Source organism: Alligator sinensis, unplaced genomic scaffold, assembly GCF_000455745.1.
Source record: "Alligator sinensis unplaced genomic scaffold, ASM45574v1 scaffold564_1, whole genome shotgun sequence".
Classification (NCBI taxonomy): Eukaryota; Metazoa; Chordata; order Crocodylia; family Alligatoridae; genus Alligator; species Alligator sinensis.
The window spans coordinates 1494319-1507402 of NW_005842328.1; the positions used below are offsets into that span (position 1 = coordinate 1494319).

General features: G+C 42.4%; 2 protein-coding genes across 4 annotated transcripts in view; one reads left to right on the top strand and one right to left on the bottom strand.

The window, feature by feature from the left end:
* The window catches only part of KLHDC1 (kelch domain containing 1), an 84194-nt gene that overhangs the window by 2593 nt on the left and 68517 nt on the right, over window positions 1–13084 (top strand). The gene's annotated exons all lie outside the window — the stretch shown is intronic.
* The window catches only part of POLE2 (DNA polymerase epsilon 2, accessory subunit), a 35389-nt gene continuing 24423 nt past the window's right edge, over window positions 2119–13084 (bottom strand). For 2 of the 3 annotated variants that reach the window (XM_006028593.3, XM_025210021.1), the window contains 8 exons: window positions 12262–12351; window positions 11988–12042; window positions 8082–8141; window positions 7896–7973; window positions 7244–7352; window positions 5030–5206; window positions 4744–4811; window positions 2119–3635 (listed from right to left, as the gene is read on the bottom strand). In XM_006028593.3, the coding sequence (XP_006028655.1) occupies window positions 3617–3635; window positions 4744–4811; window positions 5030–5206; window positions 7244–7352; window positions 7896–7973; window positions 8082–8141; window positions 11988–12042; window positions 12262–12351 (656 nt within the window). In that variant the 3' untranslated portion in view covers window positions 2119–3616. The remainder of the gene's footprint in view (window positions 3636–4743; window positions 4812–5029; window positions 5207–7243; window positions 7353–7895; window positions 7974–8081; window positions 8142–11987; window positions 12043–12261; window positions 12352–13084) is intronic. The other variant, XM_025210022.1, reaches the window with a different exon arrangement.

Here is a 13084-nt window from a genome sequence, read left to right on the forward strand (position 1 = left end):
CTCCGCGCCCGCACCCGCCATCGTCCGCGCCGTGCGGCCGGCCCGCGCCGCTGTTACTGGGGAAACCGCAGCAACAAGATGGCGGCGCTGCGCTGCTCCGGTCGCCGTGGAGACGGCGCAAACAAAATGGCGACGCTGCTGCTCCGGTTACCGGGGAAACCGGCCCGGCAAGATGTCACCGTGGAGGCCGGCCAAGCAAGATGGCGGCGGCGCCGCTACGCCCAGTCTGGTTGCTATGGAGAGCGGCCAAACAAGATGGCGGCGCCAGTAGTCTCGCTCTGGCGGCGCTGCGCTGCTCCGGTCGCCGTGGAGACGGCGCAAACAAAATGGCGACGCTGCTGCTCCGGTTACCGGGGAAACCGGCCCGGCAAGATGTCACCGTGGAGGCCGGCCAAGCAAGATGGCGGCGGCGCCGCTACGCCCAGTCTGGTTGCTATGGAGAGCGGCCAAACAAGATGGCGGCGCCAGTAGTCTCGCTCTCTCTCTCTCCCCCCCCACACACACACCTGGTCGCTATGGAGACCGGCCAAACAAGATGGCGGCGGCGCGCTGAGGCCTTGCCCGGCCCCGGCGCAGTGAGTAGCAGTCAGCAGTATTTCGCAGTCAGCGGCCTGGACGCGTCTTAGACGCACATCCCTAGTTTTACGTCATTAAAACCACCCCTGTCCTCTTCCCTTTCAGTTCCCGGTGCAGGTCACTGTCGTTCTCCTCACCTGTCTCTTCTCCATTGCAGGGCCCAGCTTGGCAACCACCACCATGTGCTCCCTCTTCTCGCCTGTCTTTTTTCCATGGTGGGGTCCACGTCGATACCCCCGCGCTCCCTCTCAAGCAAACTCCGTGACAAGTGACCTTTCATTTTGTTTTCTGGTTGAGCGTTCGTTAATCAACCGTGAGTCGTTTTCCCTCTCTGCCCCCCGCTCCGTCTTTCTTCTTAGTAGCAAGATCAATCCCCCCCACTCCTTCCGACGTACGGAGGAAACGCACGGCCGTCTGCCTCCTCCGCACCGCCAGACACCGTGGTTCCTCAATCGGCCGTCTCCTCTGCTCCCTGCTCCCCTCGTTGCAGCGGCACCCTGCCCTCCCGATCCCCATGCCAGTTTTTTGTCTGTCTTCTCCATGCCCTCTTCCTGTTTTCTGGCGCTCCGCCATGCACCTATGTTTGTCTTCCTCTTCTTTAAATTGCTCTCCGGACCCCACGGACACTTCTGGCCCTCCAGCCGAGGCTCTTTGAGCGCGTCTGGGATTCCTTTCCTGACTGTCCTTGCTCCTGAAGCTGTGTTTGCATTTGACAGGTCTCAGAAACAGTGCGCCGTCCTCCATCGTCTGCTGGCCGCCTTTGGTAGCATCAGCTGTACTCGTCTCTTTGAAGCCTTGTCTCCTTTGGCTTTTCAGACCCTTTCCCGATTCTCCTCTCCCTCCCGCCCAGTTCTACGGGGGGTCGTTCTGACCTATTTCCTGAATACAAGTCTAACTCCAAAATAAAAATCTCAAGGCTGTCTGGCGATCACCTCAACTTCCTTCTTCAACCCTACCCTACTGCCTTCTTGCTGACTGTGGACACCACCGTATCCCCTGCCTTTTTTTGGAGCCTATAACCTGGGCATCATCTTCAACCCTGACCTCTCCGTTGGTCCTCTCATCCACCTTCCCTCTAAATCTTGCAGTTTGTTTTTGCCTAATGTCTCTTAGTGCTTTTTAGGGCTGTGCGAAACTTCAGTCCCCGATTCAGTGGCCGACTCTGAATCGAATCAGAGAGATTCAAATCTCTCCGAGTTGAATCGGAACCCTCTGAATCGATTCAGAGATTTGGCGATTCAGATGTAGATGTGGCTTTAAATGTTTTTTCTACGCATGGAGTATCCCACAGAAGTGCGGGGGGCGCCCCAGCGTGCTCGGCCTCAGACCCAGAAGAGGAACAAAAACACTGCCGGACTACTTCCGGGTTTGCTGCCTCCCCCCGCATTCCTATGGGATGCTCCATCCACCCCGACATCGCAGCGTTCACAAGCCGTGCTCGGTACCTCGAGGTACGTAGAAAAAACATGTAAAGCTGTGCCTATGGCCGAATCGCTGATTCTCCGAATTGGAATCGAATCTTCAGATTTGGATTTGGCCGAATTGAATCGGGGACAGTGATCCGAATCAACAAATCAAACTGCTGTCCCCGATTCGGGCCGAATCTGAATCCGAATTGAGCTTGCTTCACACACCCCTGCTGCTTTTCTATCCACGCAGCTAAACCTCTCATCCCAGCATGATCTCATTTCCTTATTCAGACTGTAATCTATTGAAGGCTGGGTAGGACTTTCTTACTCTGTTGCTTTTACGGCACTTAGCAAAACACCCTCACATTCTTCAGATGCTTCCCTAACACACTCTTGCTGTAATTTTTATGTAAAAGTTGACAAAGGTTAGGCTCCTGGTTCACCACAATCCCACCTCCCCCATACCAAGAATAATATTGCCTTCTGTTACTCCCTCATGTACACTTTTCGTATTAAGGACAAGGACAGTTACTCTGTTTGCACGGTGCTTGCATGCCATGGTACTGGTCCAAGACTGGAGTTTCCACGTGCTTCAGCTGTACTAAGTTATACCATAGCAGAAAGAGATACTGGACAAATAAAGGTTTTCAGATCAGTGCGTCACAGTTGGTTTCTGACACTTAAAACTATTAAAATGGACTGATGCCATTACATTTTATATTCTGTAAACAGTCATGCAAAATACTGAAAGCGTACATAATGTTGCATTAGACGCATTAATTCCGAGTGAAACATTGAATAGAAAATGAAATCTATTTCAGATACATTTTTGCTTCAATTTGTTCCTGGTCTGTGCAGAAGGGCTAACGACCCTGCAGCCTTTAAATCTACAGTGGCCAAACTGTGCGCTGGCATGGTACTTGTGGTTCTCCAGAAATAGGGTGAAGCCCACCCACTTCCAGGACTGCAGGCTCAGGTGCGAGGCTGCTGGGGCAGAGGCTGCAGCCGTACCACTTACCCTGGAGCACGCCCCCCATGGGGAAAGCCAGAGTGGCTCTGCACTGCGGCAGCAGGAGTCTGATCCTGCTGCCAGTGCCTAATGACTGCTGGCAGGCGCAGGGGGGGAACAAAGCCAGGTCGCTCAGCATCCCTCCCTTCGCCCCCTCCTACTCTCTGGCTCTTGAACTTCAGTGGAGGATCGGATGTGTCCCAGGGCGAGCAACTCTGGCCACCCCTGCTCTAGATTGCCTCTCCCAGTCTTTCAGAGTGGCTAATCCAGTGAGGCTTCAGTATGGGAGGAGAGAGCAGCCCTCTGCTAAGATCTGATCCCAGCAGTCTTACCTGCACAAGCACAGGGCGGCTGGACCTCATGATCTCAAGAGGTCACTTCCAGCCCCTAACGTCTCTGAATCTGTGAACTGCCACCCCTTTGGTTTATATGAATTCAGATGGCATCCTATCAATCATAATTTTCCTATGAAACAGTTATTTTATGTAAGTATTTATTTACAAAAATGCTGGCATTCAGTACAGAATAATATGTAAATTATTATAAAATGAATCCATATAAAACAACAAAAAAATAGCACTGCAGCATGTTGGAACAGAATGCTTCATTTGTCAGTGAAGTTTCAAAGATCCTGTAGTTTGCTGAAAATACAAACAAGAAGCACTTAGGTTTTTAAAACAAATATATCACTGTTTTGAAGAAAGAGATTTACTTACTCCTGCAGTTTTTGATACCTAAAAACTTTCATTAAGTTTTTAAACATGTAACCTGTTTACTGTCAGGTGGTTTGATATTTTCTATCTCTGCATGAATGCTATTATCAGATGGCAACTTATTAAACAAAAATCAGAGTTCTACTTAAGGGGAATTTTTACATTTCTCTATAGGCTTTTATTTTGAGCAATTAAATACATAGTAGATATTGCAAATGTAAACTCCAAGAAACACAGTGCTTTTATTTCACTGGTGCTATGATTTCCTATTACTATTAGATTATAAAGTTCACAGACAGATATAAAATACTAGAAATTAAAGCAACTAAACCAAACCCGCTGCAAAATGTGGATGTGATCCTGATCCAAATTATGGTGGAAAGAACTATACCGTACTGTGATGTAATTCACTCAAGTTACAATAAAGAAACAATGTAACTAAATCATTACAGCACAGTAAAGTGCAAAAGCTTGCCTGACTAAAATAAGGGAACACAACATAACATCATTCCCCAAAAATAATTTTTTTCTTGAACGTAGAGTATCGGGAAGTACACAGTACCTTTTCTTTTTAATTGTGAATTGTTATATCTAACCATCACCCTAATCCCTTTTTAAAAATTTGTAAAATCTGTCTTCTAGACATTCAGAACTCTGACTGTACATATAAACTTGCATATGTATAAAACAGTGTGCACTAGATGTTGGAACATTTGTGGTATAAGACATTTTAAAGATATTTGTTTATTATTTATAAAACACCACGCTATCAATACAAATTCACCGTGGTTAAAAAGGGCCATTTCTTGCCCTTGGATGCATATGCACAACTGTTATTTGTTTCAATGGGAGTTGCATGTCTGCCACAGAAACCAAAAAGTAGCCTTTGCTTCCCTTTCCCTCAGGAGACTATACACAGATATATTACATTTTGGAGTAACCACTGACTATTCCTGCTTGCCTCTAGAATAGAATCGAAGTCAGAAGTGGTCAGATGTGTTATGTGATAATAAAGTCATATACTGGATATATTTACCTGTCTTCAACTGTTTTGTTGGAGGGATAGAACACCTTGAATGAAAATCCGCTCTTTGGGAAAGAACCCTGTAATGAAAAAGCAAGGATTCCTGAAGTTATTGTGCACATAACAAAAGGTACAGTGTAACTACCACCTCTCTCTTTCTTTTTGTAATAGTTAGGCACTCAAGTTCCCCTAATATTTAATATTTCACTGATTACATTTCATTTTAAAAGATATTTCATATCACACTCTGCCAACAGTGTTATGATGACCTATTTTGGTAAAGCATAAAGAGTCTTACAGGATTTATGCAAATGCAGTCAGCATTGTTGACAGTGAAGGGGTCATATTTGTCTGCAATGACAACCATATCTGGCACAGGATACACTCTCAAGGCATAGTCATAAGCCCAATATACAGGACTGACGTAAAGTGGAAGTGGAGTCAGGTGTCCTTGAGATAAGATAGTCTTTACAAACTACAAAGGCAAAAAAAAAAAAAGGAGTGAAGTTAGTGTGGACTATTTTTATAAACCAAAACTCGTGTCTGCAATAACTGCAGGTGTCAGTTTCCCATAAAAAGCAATTTTGTACTTAAGAGATGTTTTCTTGGAGTTCTCCCTATTTATTAACTAATAATACCAGCAGTAAATAGCACATGCATTTCAAAAGCGGTCTCATGCTTATTTCTGGTGTGAAGCCTTGTTAGTAAAATAACGCCACAGCCACTTTGTGGATCACACGATGTCTGAAGGACGTTGTAAGGCTGCTGGCCATCTCGTTGGCTCAGAAAGAATTGATACTACACCCAGATATTGGTCCAGGCCCTCTCTCTCAGGGCTTCAGCTTTCTTTAACAAGAAAATAGTTTAACATAAATTCTACATATAAACCTAGTCTCTTATCCTTCCGTAGGAACCTAGTTCCTTACAAGTTGCCATTCTCCTGGCCACTTATGTGAGAATCACTCTGCTGGGAGGTCTGCCACTGGAATCAACCTACTTCATGCATCTGATCCAGGGCCTCCTGCCCCTGCAGCTGTCTCCCAACGGAGTCACTTCCTGTCATAGGTCAATCAATCACAGGTGAGGTTGAGCCCAATTCCTCATTTTAGGACCAGCCACCCAGTGACACAGCACCCACCAGCTGCACTATTAAAGGAAGAATTGCACTTTACAAGTGACTCAACAGTTTCAAGAACATTGCACAAGACCTGAAGGTGCCAAAAGGTTTTCAAGCTTTTTTAATTTGCTGACCCCTAGAAAATTTTAAATGGAGGTGCAGGTGCCTTTGAATTGTAAGTGTGGGTATTCATATACTTTTCATTTTTTATAGTCGTCTTTCACAGACCACTTGGGCATAGTCTGTGGACCCCCACAGAGTCCATGGACCACAGGTTGGAAGCCTCTGGTCTACAGTGTCAAGGGCAAGGATCTTTCCTCCCAATCATTTCTTTTGCATGGACACAAACGTAATTTACATTTCTGAAATGACACGGACAGAAAAGGTGGACAGCACTAAGACTGCAGCAAAATGCCCCCGGTCTTAAAGGTAAGCATTGTGCTCTGTAATGCAAAAAGCATCTCTGCCAATACATATAACAGAAGGGAGAAAGACATGCTTATCATGGATATAGAAAATGAAAACGTGTACATTTGTGCCTCTGAATGGATTCTGTTGACAAAAGCTCCACTGATATGCATGGCAGTGAGGGAGAAGCCTCAAAGCAAACAGAGAGGAAAATGTGCAAGTTTTCAGTACCTATGACCCAAAAATGACTATGCAGGCTCAGTCAACACTCTGATCTCCAAATACCCCAGAGCTGGGTGTTGCATCAGTCCCTCATGGGCTTTGGAGACAAAACAGCAGCCTACATAGTCCTTCAGGCACAATACGATTCATGAAACATTTCTGATATGATTAGAAGAACATGTTCCATCAGATCGTTCACTAAATTGGAATCGTAAATCGAGACCTCACAATTGATTGCTCTGGGGTTATGTCACAGAAAGGATTAAGACTTTCAGTGGAGAAGAAGTAGAAAGAAGTGACCTTTAGAGAAATGCACATATTGCTCTATTGCAAATGTCACTGATAAATTGGTCAAAGTACAGGAGGACAAACTGTGCTAAACCTTTCATTTAGGAGCCAGACTTCCCTGGCAACGTGTACTAAGAGATACTGCCTGCTGGGAAGTTCTGAATTTGTGTACGTGGGCATGTGCGCCCCACCACTGGGACCCACTCAGAGAAGGACGTGAAAAACAACTTGTCATACTGTCAGTTACTTTACTGGTAAAATGTTTAGTTATTTTACTATAGAGATTTCTTATTCAATAGTACCATTATATGCAGTGAACCATCTTTACAACACCATTCAGTCACCAAATATTTTAACTATTAGGAGGTATTGTTATATTAAGGTGTAGGTCAAAGGATGGGAATTCATAGTCCCTGTGTTAAATACAGTAAATCAGAGTGATCTCAAAAATAAATGTGGGACATATGTTTAACTTACATGGTTAGGAACATCCAAGTTGCTGCTAGGAAAGTGGACACAGTTTCTGCACATCTTGTTTACTAAATCTTCACGAAAGATGATGATTTCTTGTGTGCAGTACTGTACCCTGATTAGATAATATTGAATTAAGTATTAATTTTCCTGGCATTAGAAAATTGAAATGATAGTTTATGAAAGGTGTGATCAAATATTGCACAATCATTGTCTTTATCAGTTAGAGCAGCAAAAACGTTAGATAAATTACAATGAAAAGACTACCTCCGCACCCTGACCTCTCCCATCTCCCCTTCCTCTAGACAGAAAAATGGACATGTTCCATATGAGAAGCCTCTGTTTAAGAGTTCTGCTACTGAACTAGGAGAGGAAGGGATCTTGTGTTCTTATACTATTCCTGCAGAGATCTTTTTTTTGGTTAGTGTATGTTTAGGTTCCTCTTTTTCTGAATAAAGTAGAAACAGTTTCTAGGTAGTGTTTATTTTACTAATAATATGTTTAAAACTTTAACTCCCCAATATTTTTGTTGTAGCTAGCTAACAGTTTAAAATTTCAGCACATATTTTAAGAATGTTACTTCTGCACTTAAACTGGTCACTCAGTTAAGCAGTAACTGTTTTGCTTTCTATGGTTAATATCAAAGTTACATGCTTACCTGCAAGGATTTGTAGTGAAAACTGAAAATGGCACCAGCTCCTTGAATTCCTGAGTGATGCATTCTGCTAGCGGTGGCCTAAATAAACAGCAACAGATTGACTATAGAGGACGTGTTTACCCTACCAGTTTTTTTACTAGACACAGAAAGTCTCAAAATGTTTAAAACTATAATAAGGCGAATTACCGTGGTAAAATAGGACCAGGACCAGGATCTTCAGGGCCAGGAATGAACACAAATCGGCTGCTGTAAACAGTCAAGGCAAATGTTCTATTTATTACACTCATCTGCAATGATGCAAGTACAGGCAACATACTGTGAAGTAACCCACAAAGCTGCTCAATTTATGTCATGCCATGGCACACTATTCTGGTGAGCAGCTCCAGGCACTTGGAGATTCATGCTACCAACTCAGAGCATCTCCCCCACAACTCTGCCCTCCAGACCCTCAAACCTATGTAAAGAGGGCATATAGCTCTACTACCAGGGAAGGAGGCTTTGACAGGCCTGAGAAACAAGAACACTGCAGAAAGGTCATTTACAGCATGTCTTCCCTTTTATTTGACTAGTGGCTGGGAAGAACGGTGGAGGAGGAGGTAATTCTGTATCAGACAGTATTTCTGAATCTTTGTGGGGTTTACACAGCTTGAAGGCCTTCAGTTACTTTCATGGAATATATGTATGTTTTCATTTATAAAAGGCCCCAGGTCTTGCAAAGAATTTGTATGAGCAGCCCCCATTGCTTTCAAGGAAGGTGTGAAGGAAGCAGAACTCCTAGACAGTCATGGGAAAAAAGTTTATGAAAAATATAACTGGTTAAAGTTAAAAGTTAGCAGCCTTTAAAATTAACTTAAGTTAAAGTTAAAAGTTAAATATTTCCACTTTCAACTAATTAAAAGGTAAGTTAAAAAGAGAGTAACTAGTTAAAAGTTGATTGGTGAGAAATGCGTGAAAAACACGGTGAATTGCCTCTCAGCATCACTTTACATTTTCAAATACAATGAGTGGGTTTCTTTTCCATAAGCACACAGAAGCCCACTAATTTGCTTGGAACTCGCCCTGCTTTATCTGAAAACAATGTTATACTTGTCTCTCAGTTTTCAGAATAACAATTTACCAATACCTATGTAATGTTACATCCTTCTCACCCCTCTCTATGTGAAGTACTTTGTAACAGTCAATGCATCATATAGGTATACCAGAACAACAGAAAGGAGATATTCACAGCCAGGTGACAAATAAAAACTTACCACGAAAACCTCTGTTGTTACAATTTTTCTTGCTCAAAAAGGTAACAAAAGGGTATGAACTACATCTGAATTAGAAATAATGAAAGTGTCTGAACATCAAAATTAGACTGAAATGAGAAAATCAGTTTAAATGAGAAAGGATGTTCAGTTGCATAGCAGAAAGCGTTTAAACATGCTTATTGCACTTCAGCAAAAGCTGCATTTCAAAATTTACATCTAACAATTTTCCTCTTCTGTCTTGCAAAGCTAAGCCCCACTACTGAACAATCGCTCTACATGGGCAGATTAGGGAATGCTTGTGTTATAACAGATGAATAGTTTTTTCATAGTAGGTGACATCTCAGGTAATTGTCTCACAGATGAGAACAGGCAGACAAGGTTCTTTGGGCGACTCTGATATCTTTTATTAGACCAACTTAAATAGTTGGAAAACAATTTTTAAGCAAGCTTTCGGGTTAAAAAACCCTTTGTCAGGCTAAGAAGTTTCTGCAATTGGTGCGTGCTCTTCCTGGATGGAATGAAAAGTAAAGAAGCCAGAGGCTGGGCTGGCATGCATACAAACTGGGCAAGCAGTGAAGATGTAGAGTGAGAAGTCAATGGGTGGGAGTGGATGAATAGTGGAGAAGTACCTGGGGAGTTAGATGTCAGGCAGGTTACAACGTGTCATAAATCCAATGTCTATGTTTAGTCCATGATTTTTAGTATCCAGGAGGTTGATGAAGTGGAGTTCATAGGCTCGTCTCTGAAGAATTGCTGCAGTACAGAATAAAACCCACTACAAAATCGCACACTGCTGGTTATGACATATCACCCCTCCCTCAAACCCATACGGAAAATCCTCAACTGCAACCCATACAAGAATAGGGTCTCTTTCTAAAAGAGATCTTCCCAGAGCCACCCATCCTAGCCTTCAAACAAGCACCAAACCTCGCTAACCTCATCACCAGAAGCAAACTTCCTCAGACCCAGAGCACACCAAATGGATCCAGAGCATGCCATGACAAGAAATACAAAACCTGCCAACACAGCTCCGCCACCCACACAATTACTACACCCCACAACAGAGCCATCAGCATTCCCGGATCTTACAGCTGCACCTCCAGAAATGTGATATACCTCATCCAATGCATCAAATGCCCTGATGGAAAATACGTAGGAGACCAAACACCAGAATGAACGCACACCGGAAATCTATCAAAGACAGGAATACCCAATGATTTGTGGGGCACATTTCTCACAAGAAAGCCACTCTCTCTCTAATCTCTCAGTCCTGACCCTCAAAAGAAATTTACCAAACACTTCCCAGAGACAAACCTATGAACTCCACTTCATCAACCTCCTGGACACTAAAAATCATGGACTAAATATAGACATTGAATTTATGACACGTTATAACCTGCCTGACATCTGACTCCCCAGGTACTTCTCCACTATTCATCCCCCTTCTCTCTCCCTCTCCGTCCCCCCCCCAGCCTCTCTCACCCACTGACTCCTCAGTCTACAGCTTCACCGCCTGCCTGTCTTGCATGCACACCAGCCCAGCCTCTCGCTTCTTTACTTTTCACTCCATCCAGGAAGAGCACGCACCAGCTGCAGAGACTTCCTTAGCCTGATGAAGGGTTTTTGAACCCGAAAGCTTGCTTAAAAATTGTTTTCCAGTGATTTAAGTTGGTCTAATAAAAGATATCAGATTCACCCAAAGAACCTTGTCTGCCTATATCCTTAGATCAACACAGCTACAACCTACACCTCTGTCACAGCTAAGAAGTAATGCTCAACTTCTTGGGCCCTGGACTGTTGGTTCTGATCTTCATTAAAATTAAAAAGTCATCATCTGCTTCACCTTCACTACTTGCTCCCACTCATACTGGGATTAATGTCTCCGCTTGTTTGTGCTTGTTCCCTCTCCTGCAGCCAACTAGCTGCCCTGTTGACTTCTGCAAATGCACAGAAAATGCCAGCATGAACTAAAGAGCTACTCAACACAGCTCACAAAGACACTCTCATGGACCCAGAGGGACAGACTTCCATCTTCAGCTCCCTCTGTGCAAAAATGAAGTTTATTTCCTACCTATGGGGACTTTTTACCATTTTGTACCATCTACACTTTTCCCAGAGCCTGACAAAGGGACTTTGATCCCGAAAGCTTGCAGAAAAGGACAATTTTCTTGCCATTTTCCAGTTGGTATAATAAAAGGTATCATTTTGGAACCAAGAGTTCTAGCTTTTAGCATGAACTAAGGAACTCTGGGACTTGTAGTTCTTAAGAGACCATCTCTCATAGGAAGGCACACTACTCTCTGCCTCTCAAACAAGAAGTCCTAGAGTTTCAATAAAGAAATATCGTTCCGTGTAAATCTTGGAGAGTGGCTGGGTCAGGAAAAACTCTGGGAAAGCCAGATTTCAATTTTTTAAACTTTTAACTTATACTTTAAAAAAAGTTAAAGTTAACCTTTTTTTTTAAACTAGTTAAAGTTGACACCTAAAAAATTTAACTAGTTAAAGTTAAAAGTTAGCTGTTTCTTTAACTTTATAACTCGTTATAACTAGTTAATTCCCATGACTGTTCCTAGAGAAAAAGTCCAGAGATAGAGAATTGGTTTCACTTTTATTCAAACAGTCAATCACTGTAAAAAGCCGTTAGAGGCTCAGTCAAAACCTTATACACTTCCAAAATAATGATATGGCCTTGTTTCAAGGCATGGAAGACTCCATGATCACAGATAGCCTATACCATGTCAGAAACTTGCTGTCTTTAATCTTTGAAAGCCGGAAACACAACTATTCTGTTAAAATTTTTCACACAGCAAACATTATTGTTACACAAGAGTTGGACACCTACCTTTTATGAATGTTGGGATATTCACAAATTATGTCTGCAAGAGTCTTCAGGGAACCTAGAGTCAGAAAAAAAAATGCAGAGGTTTTTTTTTTAAGGAGATTGTACCTGGCTGGACAATAGGTTTACACTTTCCATTTACTAGCCAAAACTTTTAACATGTCAAATTTCTGTCACTTTTAAAAACATAAAATATTTTTTTCACTATTAAAATGCTTTCATCATTAATATGTTGCCCACTTTAATTAGCAGTAAATATGCTTACAGACTTACATACATTTTAGTGACTGAATCTGATTATTCCCATATGGCGCAGATGAAAAATTTCCACAAAAGAAAAAGCAAGTTGGAGGTGCAGCAGAATAACCTGGGAAAGACATATGAATAATTCAACACAATTACTTTGTGCTTTACTATTTCTCACTGATGCATAGTTTACCTTCTCATCCATTTCATTAGGGTCAGAAACTTGGACAGTGCTTTGTCACTGCTGGTGGAGATACACAATTTTTTAAAGCAGGAATTTAGTAGACGAGTTGGAAACAGAGAGGACTATGATGTACCACTTTATTAACAGCAAATCCTCTATAACTACTATCAATGACGGTCTGTTTCACCTCCAAGGGGAACAGATTTGGTCAATGGTTAGCAGACACAAGAAATCACATGTGACTATTATACCAAATATATAAAAACATAAATAACACAATTTGAAAAGCATATTTCTCTTTAAAATATTACAAAAGGCAAATGTATACATATAGCATATCGTACGCTAACACATTATATACATATGTACACCTCCCTCTCTAACAATACTTTATAAATGAATTGGTTACGCCAAGGAAAATGAATTTAGTTCCTAATCATTCTCTCATTAAAAAAAAAATAATATTTCTGTAGATTTAAAAAAGTGTAATGTATTATTCTTTTGTGCAAGTCTTACTCTTTAATCTAATTTTTGAAGCAGCAAAGTTGCTAGATACATCTTGAAAAGTATGACTCAGTACAGTAGCATAGGGATGCAGACAGGCACTCCTGTGGACAGAGGAGCAGCAGCAACTTCCACTTTCTGTGCAATCACAATTGTGATCATGTAC